This window comes from Rhizoctonia solani, chromosome 11 (genome assembly GCF_016906535.1).
Source record: "Rhizoctonia solani chromosome 11, complete sequence".
NCBI lineage: Eukaryota > Fungi > Basidiomycota > Agaricomycetes > Cantharellales > Ceratobasidiaceae > Rhizoctonia > Rhizoctonia solani.
In genome coordinates this window covers 1,056,643-1,068,478 of record NC_057380.1, presented here as the reverse complement: position 1 = coordinate 1,068,478, position 11,836 = coordinate 1,056,643, and the positions used below count along the sequence as shown (strand labels likewise).

The 11,836-nt window shown below is 46.5% G+C and overlaps 2 protein-coding genes across 2 annotated transcripts; one reads left to right on the top strand and one right to left on the bottom strand.

Annotated features, from left to right (window-relative positions):
- Nucleotides 1-2,782: 2,782 nt before the first annotated feature.
- On the bottom strand, nucleotides 2,783-3,446 carry RhiXN_10370 (peptidase inhibitor i66; the record flags this gene model as incomplete). Its single annotated transcript, XM_043330186.1, has 5 exons — nucleotides 2,783-2,842; nucleotides 2,911-2,971; nucleotides 3,032-3,111; nucleotides 3,166-3,252; nucleotides 3,309-3,446. The coding sequence occupies 5 exons, from the start codon at nucleotides 3,444-3,446 to the stop codon at nucleotides 2,783-2,785; spliced, it is 426 nt and encodes a 141-aa protein (XP_043184283.1).
- Nucleotides 3,447-7,601: 4,155 nt separating this feature from the next.
- RhiXN_10369 (methyltransferase domain protein) lies at nucleotides 7,602-9,259 on the top strand (the record flags this gene model as incomplete). The annotated part of the gene is made up of 6 exons (XM_043330185.1): nucleotides 7,602-7,707; nucleotides 7,762-8,121; nucleotides 8,175-8,388; nucleotides 8,457-8,647; nucleotides 8,782-9,065; nucleotides 9,122-9,259. 6 exons carry the CDS (start codon nucleotides 7,602-7,604, stop codon nucleotides 9,257-9,259), a joined length of 1,293 nt encoding a protein of 430 aa, XP_043184282.1.
- Between the last annotated feature and the right edge of the window lie 2,577 nt (nucleotides 9,260-11,836).

The window sequence follows — 11,836 nt, the reverse complement described above, 5'->3', positions numbered from 1 at the left end:
AAACTATGTATATTGTCGGGTAATACTGCAAATATTGTATATGCATTGAAATAATGCATTGAAATAAGCGGTCTGAGGTTGACATTCACAAGGTGGTGGACGAAACACGTGCCCCCACATGACACAAACAAATTCAGGTTGTAGCAATCATATTCACTTTACCCCACTAGATGTCGATTATAGCCGAACCTATTCCCAACGGTAAAACCAAACTCGATGTTCTGGTCAAGGGCGATGATCGAGAGAGAAGAACCTTCCGGATTGCTGTTTCTTTTCAGGATTCATTTGGACAGGTTAAGGGCATCCACTCAGGAGGTATATTGGAAGTACCACTAGATCTGCATGTGGGATCTTGATCTCTACCGTGCCAATGTGCCTTTTGAAGAGATTGGAGAATTCAAAATCCTATATGAAGCGCTTCTTCCGACTATTAGAAAAGTCGTTTCGACATGACCATCGAAACCCAGCGTGGAAGACAGCTTGATGGACGTTATTTTCCGACCCGGAGATAAATGTTTCTTATCCCCGCGCTTCGGTATTTCTCCAACGATTTAGTCTTGAAACACGTTGTTGGTCAAACGGGTCACAGACACTCCCTTTGGCATTGCCCCATTATCTCTCAAGACAGAATCTCAACTACTTCACGAACGGTCCACCAAGGGTGCGAATCCTTTTTGCTGGTCGCCTCTCCTGTGCTTATTCTCTTATTTTAGCCCAGTTGCGTTTCGCTTGTGAAATAGCGAAAAGTGATTCGTTCACTACACCTGATGGAATTCTTCAAGAGCAACAGGATGGTGATCACCATATCAATACCAGTCGTTGCCCAAGAAAACTCGGCCTCTCATTGTTCTCTATCACCCGATCTTTGGCCGATTCTTGTCAGCACTACAGTCCAACGAGCCTATCAAACCTGAGATTTGTGAGAACATCTAGGAATACTTTGGTGCCTAGCAGGAGCTTATACAGATGAGACCGAACGATATGAATGCATTGTGCTTGGTCTTGGTGCTTTGCTAGACGGTTCAATTTGCGATATCGCGGTAGACAGGCTTCCAACAGGTGGCGTAATTAACGGGGAGGACTCCGCACGCATTCTCATCGCGCAGATGAAGAACGGACTTGGCGTGGGTGAAGGTAGCCCATTAATTGAAGCAGGTCAGGCTTATGCGAGATACTGGAGTCATGATGGAGTGCGTTGAAAGGCGTTCGGTGTTTGTTGGGACATCTAACCTCAACTCGGGCATACTCTTGGCTAAAATCGTGTTGCTGCCCCACTATCCTTCTCAGCATCACAGGCCCTTGGATTTGTGTATTTGGGGTTATATACCTTGATCATCCAGTGGTCGAACCATTGACCGACCTTTTCTGCACTAAGGAAATCCTAACCCCAGGTCGGCAGCTAGACCATATTGCTCGACTCTTTAATGCCCTTTCTTCGGCACAAGAAGATCTCAGCGACTATTACGCGATCACCCCTTACCGTACAAACCCTGTATGCCACTTTCCTTATCCCACCCATTACTCAACGGACGGACAGGACGTGCATTTTGTTTACCGGAGGAACCTATGTACCCACGGTCCTGATAAACCGACACTTCTCGCCGGAACCATCGACAATGAGAACCTCAAGTCCATCATAGTCAAATTTATCTAAAACTACAACGGTCACGCATTCAGACTGTTGGCAAAAGCTAATTTGGCCCCCAAGTTGCTCTACGATGGTATGGAGCACCCAGCGGACCAACCCAATCCATGCTATGCTATGATCATTACGGACTTGGTTCATGGTGTAGACCTCGAATGCGCTCGCACTCGGATATATTCGGAGTTCGAGGATATCAAAGAGGCGGTAAATCACCTGCATCGTAACGACCTCGTTTTCGGGAACCTGTGCAAATGAGATCAATATGGGTCCAGAATGGCACGGAGATGTGAAACCGCGTGCAAAGATGAAAAAGGAGCACGATCTTTATATTTTGGGGAGGCTTAGACCCAAGTGATCTGAAGTGCTCACTTCTACATTAATATCACGTTATTTATTTTCGTTCAGGTTAATGAATCTCCACTTGCTTATATCCAGAGAATACCTACAGGTTGAAAAGGCACATCGTGGTTTCATGCAGATATGCGGATTTATCTATGGTGACTGGTGGCGGACGGTATTCGTGTATCCAATAAGTTCTTTAACTTTGAGTACCAATTTCAAAGAGCTACACACGAACAAAGGCTCTCCAGATGGTTGATCCTGTTTATATTGAACAGTGTTACCGTTACAGTTAGTTGGTCATTACGATCAGAATGGCTTCGAAGTTCACTGATCACGATAAGCATCACATATTATTTTTATTGATTTTGTTTAATGTGGAATTTTTTGCCTTTCACATGTAGTTTACAGAAGTTTTATCGTAATCTTGGGCGTAAGATGAAAATTCAAAGTTCAGCTGACGAGTCTGCGCCCTGCGCCCCGCACACCGACTGTCGCCTTCCCCAAGGTCGTTTTTGGGATATACATCACCCTTTCCCTCGTAATCGAACATCAGGTGTTTAAACTGGTAAGTGTTTACTGACGGCGCGATAATATATGTCATAGGATTCCCTTGAGCGATTGGGACCTGGAGTCTCTCCTTGAAACTTGGGGGGCGTTCCCAAGCTTGCCAGGGTCTGCCGATCCCCCAGTTTGGTATTACAAGGTCCGAACGGATTCATAGTATTCATTCGTAACCAATCTCATCCACTACAAAACAAAAGACATACAATCGGTTGCTTTATGTATTAATCGCCACTAAACTTCCTCAAACCTCCATTCCTGGTCCGAGTCGCCATTCTCTTCCTCAAGTTTAACCTGTAGGATTTGTATTATAAGCACAGCGCAAGAGCTATGAACTAAATGCTAGGCAGCTGGTGGCTTACGGAACCCCATTTGCCCTCACGACTCATTCTCCAGTACTTGTCGCTATCGACCGCTTTGATACTAAGTTATCCAATTGGTGAATGAGGCTTCCAACAGTGGAATTTAGATATGAAAACTCACCGGTAACGGCCGGGACCATAGCCATCGACAATAATCCATTGGACCTCTTTTCCACCCGGGGGGATGAGCCTTACGATGCCCTTTGGAATCCTCAGTTAATTGATTATTCATAGTATATTCATGGAAAAACTCACTTCGTCATCATGACCAACCAACATACGAAATGTTTTATGTGCGATTATATATTTATCCCCTTCCTTAGGCTCCAGAGTAAAAGCTTCCTATAATTGGGTGAGAACAGTGTACCAGAGACTTTATTTATCTCAAATAAACTAACCCTGAAGATGCGGCCGATAGGCTTCAGAGGCGAAGGAGGCGGAGGATTTACAGGTGGAACAAGGCCAACGCCTGTGTATGAACCAGTGCCAACGTTGACGATACAGTATTTTCCGCCCGGAATGATAGAATCGTACATAGCTAAACAGCAGGAAGTAGTGTCTGAGTCTTGGTGATGTTCTGGTGCCAGTAGTGCTTTCGTATTGACTTTTTATAGGCAGTAGTCAAATTTATACTTGTATGCGATGGGGGCGCCTTCAAGATATAAGTAGATACGTAATAGATGCCCCTTGACACAATGGAAGTCTTCGTAATATTCACACTACGGCATTAAACGGTAGGTCAATTAACGGCCTATCAGTAAATAGTGAGATCGTATTCAACTTGGTCCATACTTTGGGTTGCGACAAACGAGATAACCTGCTGCCAAATACGCATACAATAGTACTCTACGTTATCGGTATGACGGCCGTTACCCTGGCTCCCCGTACGGACTGACTTGTAGCTGAATTACCATGTTTGTTAAACAGGCCCTTCCAGGTCATGAGCCCGCCAGCTTCATTTATTATCTATGCCGACATTGGAAGAAGGAACAACGGCGAAGACTGAGCAAATGGCCTCAAGGTGGTGCCGTCTTTGGTGTGCCCCAATGGCGAAAAGTATAGGGCCATATTGGAGGCTCAGCTCCTACATAAAATCCATTGAGTGGTCCTTTAACTGATACTTCGCCACATATCAGCTAGCATCCTTCCAATGAGATTTGTGCAATTGAGTCGAGATCATGGGCAAGTATTAATTCAATTCGTAGCCATTCTATGGCACGGGTGAAGCGGCCGCTAACCTTGCTACTTGAGTCTGTACAAACCCACAAGCTGGTATATTCTTATCAGCCAGATATATAATCAGCTCTATCCTCACACTCATGAGCCATCAGGGGACAGGTAAACCGCAGTGTCCGGAGATCTATACGTAATACTTGACCTAGATGCTGAGGCTCGCCGTCACGCGACTCGCACAGACGCCCCTACCGCTTTGAATGGTGTACCGAGAGCGAGGCACTTTCACGACCTCGTATTTTCCTAAAAACCGCACTTCAACCCTATAGTGAAAGTTAGTTTCCGCTTATGACTCTCTACTACCCCAAGCCTTCGGTCCGGACAGCCGTAGTCTTGGGCGGCCTAGTCAAACCCCCCACTCGTGTTGCGTCGAGAACTGGAATTGTACAAACACTGCAGACAAGCATCCATAAAATATATTTATGAGTACATACATAGATCAGACTGAAGATAGATTTGGTATAGTTTTGGACAAAAGTTCTACTCTCACATTGTATATGTGCGCATAGCTCACGAACCAGAGGAGCCAGCATGTCTTCAAGCAATAGGACAAAGTGTAGAAGAGCAGGGGACAGATTTGCTGGGAGTTGTGCCGGATAAATACAAGCCGGCAGCCCGGAGATGCCCGTTGACTATATCTAATCGATGATGAAGTATCCAACCTTGTGGATAGAACGATAAGTCAAAACTCTCCTTGAATACTATTAGTGTGATACAGATATACACCAAATGTACAAATATAAATTAACAAACCATTCTACACTCGTGAAGAGGAAAGTCTTCTGTACGAATATTGTAGATAAGTTTACAATTCGGTGAGAGTGACTTCAAGTTCTCTTTAAGTTCCATTTGATAATAATAGGCCACCCGAGTGGTTGGCCACCACGAGTACCGATCCCTCGGCTAGATTAACTCAGTCGTTATATATCCAGCAGCGACCGATCACGCGACACCGAAACCAGTTTCTGACTATAATAGCACCGAAAAAGAGGATACTCTCATCCGCCTTTCCTGGCAAGTGTGTTCAACTTGAAACAGCACTCTGATTGGTATGAAGTAAAACTTGTTCATGAATCACAAGAATCCTGACCAGAGTAAGGTTCGCCTGGTGGCGTGGGTACTGTTACAAGTTAAGGTAGAGATGAGCTATTCCTTCACTAGTACTGGAGCCAAGCCTTCGGAGTGCTGGCGAAGGAGTGAGCATTTCTTTCCCTTCAATACGTACCTTTAATGCACACAAGACGCGCTTCGAAATCGCCAGGGATATTCTAGAGTTTCATGGAGTCCTTGTCTGTCTGGTAGAATGGTCATGGATGCATCCGATGTTTCAATTCGAGCACTATCTGGGCATGAATGCGGAATTTCGCGCTTTTGAAATGGGTCCCTTTCTAGTAATGTTAGCGCCGGCATATAATGCTAACCTTCACAGCTGACTTACAGTACGCGAATCACCTAATATACGAAGTGCATTCGAACATGGTGACACGACCTATTAACTGTGATTAATACCGCATTTGATCCAACTTATCCATATGTCGTTGATCGGTGTTCGAAACGCATATTATACTGAGGCATTAATAACGACCAAGAAAGTAAGCTAAGCGATCCAAAGTCTTTGGCGTTTCGATCACATACTCCGACCTTTCCAATGTTGCCATACCAGAAGAATACCACCGGCGGCCCGGCGCACGAGTCATGACCGATGCGTTTATCAAAAGATTACCATATCAAGACATACTTGCCGCGGTATCGTCATCCTGACCTGTAACCCACAGCCTCGATCACGCTCATGTGTCAACGGATGTTAGTTTGATCGATAGAAGTGTTGTAAGAGTCGCCACTATACATAAAGCGTGGTTATTTGGATCGGCAAATCCAGATCAGTTGAAAAGGCTGCCTGTCAGGTAGGCGCCCCAACAGGTTTTATTGTTAAAAGATGTATTGAGCGGGCGGGCAGAACTGACATGACTGCTGGCGTGCAACGCCCCTATATAAATATTCAAGCCAATACGTACATTTAGCAAGTGTATACATTCGATTATGACAACTTGTACATCTATTCGACTGACCAAAAAAGTTGACTTGCGGCGCGGGCCCTGTGATAGCCAATTCTAAGGTTTTCGTGGCTTGAAATGTCAGTGCCACCATCACTTAGCCACCGGCACCACCCATGCTGAGGACATTGCCGGTCGTGGGGCAGGTCTTTGTTCGTCAGACCGTTCGGCTCTTCGACGGGTTTCAGATTCGTGTTCGACCGGTTATAGCTTTGCCTAAAGCCGGTTGAGGTTGAGTGCACAAGGCACACACATTAGATGACTAAGCTACCCTGAAGCGTCAGCAATGACACGTGATTAATCGGGAAAAATTATGACCAGGTCCTCTCGTCCAACCACGACTCCCGAACTCTGCCAACTCATGATTGCCTTGCTCGGGACAATCCAGATAGAGCGAAACGACACTTCTGGTTAGTTGCACATTACTTTTTCTCGTTCTTTGTATGATGCCATCAAGGGATCGGAGACTACAATCTGCCGAAACTCTTTAAAATACCAATTGTTCCTACTGACTTCTCATTTTTGAATCCGTTTACCTCTCGAATGAATTGAGCTGACGTTTTATTCCCTTTTCCAGATCTGCCTTGATATACGATTGAATAGGGGCATGGTTTCATTACTTCAATTATCATTCATTAAGGGATTAGAAGGCACCATTGTTGGTGTCTATCAAAATTTGCTTGTGTATTTTGCTACTGCTGAAAACATGGATGGGCAATGTTTTTTTTGCTTTTTATAATGAGGTGCTCGCCAAACTTTCTATATATGGAACTGATCCAAAATTATGAGGTATGCAGATCAATTACCCGTGGGGCTCCAATCCCTTCATGAACGTAGTCATGCCCTAAGTGCCATTGTGTTGGTCTGTTCTTTCGTCTTCGCCCTGTCATCGGCTGTTCGGAATACGGAGAAATCTCGCACTTCTACGACGTGGTCGGTGTGCGTTCGTCCTCGAAAGACCAAGACTAGACATATAGGAGATTTCAGGGGTTCTCATATCACAAGTTAGGGTATTCGTCTATCAGCTCGTGATATCCTACGACATTCATATACAAACCGAAAACCAACATTCCCGTGTTTGGATCCAGTCGAGACCGCAAGTGGAACGAAGTAATGGTAAGCGTAACTGGGTGCTATGTCCGTTTGCCTACGTCCAATTACCCCCCACATAGCCTAAATTCGAAGCCGGTACTTTTGATAAGCGCCAAAAGCCTCGCAAGCCCTCAGCACTCGCTAGTGGAGCTCGGTTAAACGTTTATGCACCCAGCTTTGGGTACCTTTCTGCAAGCTTTCTTGAACTTGCGTCATTGGGCTTTGACTGATATTTAGCGTCCTCTCCCACCCCCCTACAAACCCTTGAATTGAGCTTGTTCAGAAGGCAGCGTGTCGCCCGGGCCGAGCCTGATGTCGTCGAAATTAATGAAATACACTGAACACCTCGATCAGGCCATCCCCGATACGTTGGCGATAGCTCCCCTCTCCCAAGACAAGCATGGATCTTACTCGATCGGTCGGTCCTGATGGCATGGCATCACCCGTCACTGAAACATCGTCGCTGGTGAAGGCCATGGCGGAATCGACAGACCCCACGTGGTCTTCCTTGATCACCCCAGATCCAATTCACAATTCCTTGGACGACTGGAAATTCTCCCTTACTTCATTCATTGCCTCAAGATAAAAGTCCTAGCCCACTTCTTGTCCTTCCGCTCCTCCCCCCCTCCCGCTCTCTCCCGATACCCTCTCATTCAGCGTAGCAATTGCGATATGGAGATTTCATATACCGATGAATTCAACCGGCAGGGTACGGTTTACTTTGTCAACGATAATGTCAACGAGCAGGTGCAATACGTCGACTCGGATAGCGACACAATGTCTACATGCAGCACTCATTCTGCGAGCACAATAACATCGTCCGAGGTATCAGGTGCGTTTGCTTTCCATGTGCTCCCTGGTTATGGTTGCTAACGACAGATATAGACTTCTACCAAGAACGATTTGGGCGAGTTTTTCCCATGGACGATAACATTCCTGTGGTCCTTCCTATCGATGAGCCGGAGCACGACCGCCTGGAGAAATTGCATCGATGCTACAAGCTCCTCGTAGGTTCCAATTACTTCGGACCCCTCAAAGAGCATATGGCCCGTACGCCTCATCCAAGGGTACTTGACATAAGAACTCAACAGGGAACTTGGTAAGCTACAGCCACCGCTGCTGCCGCTCAATGCACGGTCTGATCTTCGCTCTATTTGCCACAAACAGGGTTCAAGAGATGGCTTCCGAATTCCCGCATGCGCAGTTTATTAGCTTGGACCTCGTTCCTATGATACCTCATGTCCCCAGGCCGAACATTACATTTGAGGTTTACGACCTATATGCCGGCTTGGCCGAGCCGGACGAGTCGTTTGATATTATCCATGCCCGCGATTGTATCAATTCGGTAGCCGGCAAACGTCCTCCCCCAGGCACAACTTTCTCATTCCTTGGCTCTTGAATTTGGTAGATTAAAAACTACGACATGCTTTTGCGCGAATTTCATCGAGTACTCCGACCCGGTGGATTACTTCTCATAGGGAACTCGGAGTAGACGCCTATGAAGCTTACGATACCGACACCCCTGCCATTCGTTCATCTCCTCGGGTCCACCGGGGGCTCCAAATCATTCGGCAAGCTGTATCTTCGCAGGGCGTTATGATAGATCACATTCCATCTATTTCGCATTGGCTTGATCCCAGCTCGGGTCTATGGTCTTCTCCCTCCCACCCGACAGCCTCCGGTGCCACCCCTATACTAACCACGCGCAAACGTGGCTTCACGCAAATCGAGACTCGAATAGCACATCTTCCGGATGGAACCTGGCACCCAGACCCAGTCCTGCAGCAGGCTGGTGCTCTCGCGCAAGACATATGGCGGGCAACCTGGCATAGTGTCATCCTCTCATGCTCGAGAAGGGAGTGGACGAGGAACTAGTCCGGTCCATCGTTGAGGATGCGTTGGAGGAGCTGATGGATCCTACCATACAAACGGTATGGAAGTACTACATGACTCATGCTGTGAAGATCTGAGGGCCGTGCTTGCTGGTCTGGGACCGTTCGGGATTTTGGATTTAGGGGTGCTCACTGTTTTGGTTTCTGGTTCATTGGCGTTTCTCTGTTGTTATTGTCTTTCGGTCTTGGTCTGAATTTCGTATATGACTCTATCGCATCTCCATCATTGTACATACGCATGCTGTATTTCTCTCGTTTTGCTCCCTATGCTTGTCTGGATAGCTCATACCATAATTGCTACATGCATTTGACACTCTTAGACTTGGGAATCATACGGGCTCACATAATGATCTTCGATCCAAAGCTCCAAATCTTGATCGATAGTGGTGTCAGGGGAGCACCATACGGGTGTCAATGCTCCGACCCTTTGGCTGTGCGCCACGCCGCTGAAATGCCTAAATTGACACCGGCCATATGAACCCTTCCTGCGCGCCCCGCCTTGGATACGCTCAGGACCATATATATACGAACCAATTAAGGCTACGTATTAGCGGCTCAGTATCCACGCCAGTTCGCTTGTCGTGTCAACGTTTTTGAGTTGTAATATTCTTCTCATCGACTCCAATGCCTGTGTTTAGGTTAGTGCAAACTGTAAATTGTCGAAAGATATACACAATTCTCGGACCAAATAAGTTGGATAGGGCACTGATAGATCTTCGTGCTAACATATAGGGGGAGTCAAATTCCGGCTCACAGAGGCATAAAGCTCCTTACGTCTATCAACTATTTTACCCCAGTCAAAATACAAAACGAATAGAGGAGATCCCATACAAGAGCCTATTTGACCACAAAGCCAATTCTCGCGACACACGTGGAGACCGGGACTTCTGAAGGGTGTTCAAACTCAAGCGTATCCCGGTACATCCCTTTTATAGTGCCCGCGTCGCCCTCGGCTCGGCTTGAATGGCCGTCGCATAGCTTGAATTGGCGATGGGCTTAGGTGTGTTCTTTGACACCTCCCATCTCCTTTTCCACTATCTCTTTTTGCGAGACACCAGACGCTGCGAACGGATATGGCGACGGGTTGATGTTGGCGTCAATCTAGTGCAAGGATGTGCAGCGATCAAAGCTGCAAATAGTGCTGAAATAGGAACACTTCTTCTCGTAAGTCCCTAACGCAAAGCCTCTTCTCATTCAATCGTCGCCGTGGGCCTCCTCCCAGGAGTCGACGTCCTCCTGCATTCGTTAGCAGCTCCGAAGTGAGATCACTCAGGCAGGGATGTTAAGCACCGATCACGGGCTATTTGAATGCCAATATCAATCCCAAAATATATCATTAGTTCAATGAAGGCTGAACCTGCCCCAAATCCAATCGGAGTACAATCGTAGTTTACTGATGTCATGTCAATTATCAAGGCTGAACTGTTGTCGAGGCACACATAACTGCAGCTTCTTTTGTTCCTTCCAAGCGTTCCAACCGCATGTAATCGAACCTGAAAGGCAACGCTCGTTAGTGATGAGGGCATTCATTTATCAAAGATGCACGGGAATTGCAACGAGTAATGTGATGTGACGACGGGTCAGGGATGACTCTGGGGTAAGTGAAACTCACTTGGAATACAAACATGCCACCTTGACATCGGTGGTATTGGGGCCGCATCATCATCCAAGAACGGAAAGGAAAGAATTTCAGTAAAGAATTGGGCGTGGTCTGGAGGGCCGTAGAAGGTGATATGCTTCACAGCACGGAGTTTGTACCTGTAAACAAGTCAGGAAATATATATAGTCGAATGACTGGATGCATGCCTTCGGAAAAAGTGAAATCGTTCGGTAATCACTAGGATTGGTCTAGTTCCTTTGAAGAACGCCTGTCGAGCTCTGGATATATCTTGGTTGGATGAATATCTTGTGTGTATGTTAGCTCGGTTCCTGACAGCAAAGGCCAAGTAAACCCACTCGGAGATACCAGTCACGCTTGTTGATGCATGCGAAACGAGGTGGTTGTACACCCGTAGGTAATCAAAATAAGAAGGCACGAAAACCAGTGTTTGTGCCTGTGCCGAGCTCAAAATATCGGGCACAATCTAGACCGCCGTGTGTTTAATCGGGAACTCTTCAAATAACCAACTTATTAAACCTACCTTCTCCTTAAAGTATTCGAATCTCGTATCTGGTTCTTTCGGGATCTTCACAATCAAGTTTAACCCAGTTCTGCCAAGTGTCATTCCTTAGGCGGGGTACCAGTGTGATAATATTTAACTTACTATTGCAAGTCCTTCTGGAATTGGAGTTGGTCCATATGGCCTCGTTTGGCGCACACGTCCGGCAACGTTTTTCAGTAACTGAGTGTTGTTGAACAACGCCCGAGTTTGTGGGGTCTCATATGCAGATAATAGGATCGTCTGGCGTAGATACCTGAGCTTTCACAATGTCAGGACTTCTATCGCTACTGAAGCAGAAACAACTCACTAGCCGTCCAGACAGTATTCCCTTATCCGTGCAAAGTCTGCGCCGTTGGCTTCTTTGGGAAGCACATTGGAGAGCTCAATAATATGTGTCAGATGCGCCCAGTTTTGCATTGTCAGGCAATCCAATTGATCAATGAGCATGATCTCGACAGATGACAAGAAATCTGGGGGACTGTTCATGTTCGCA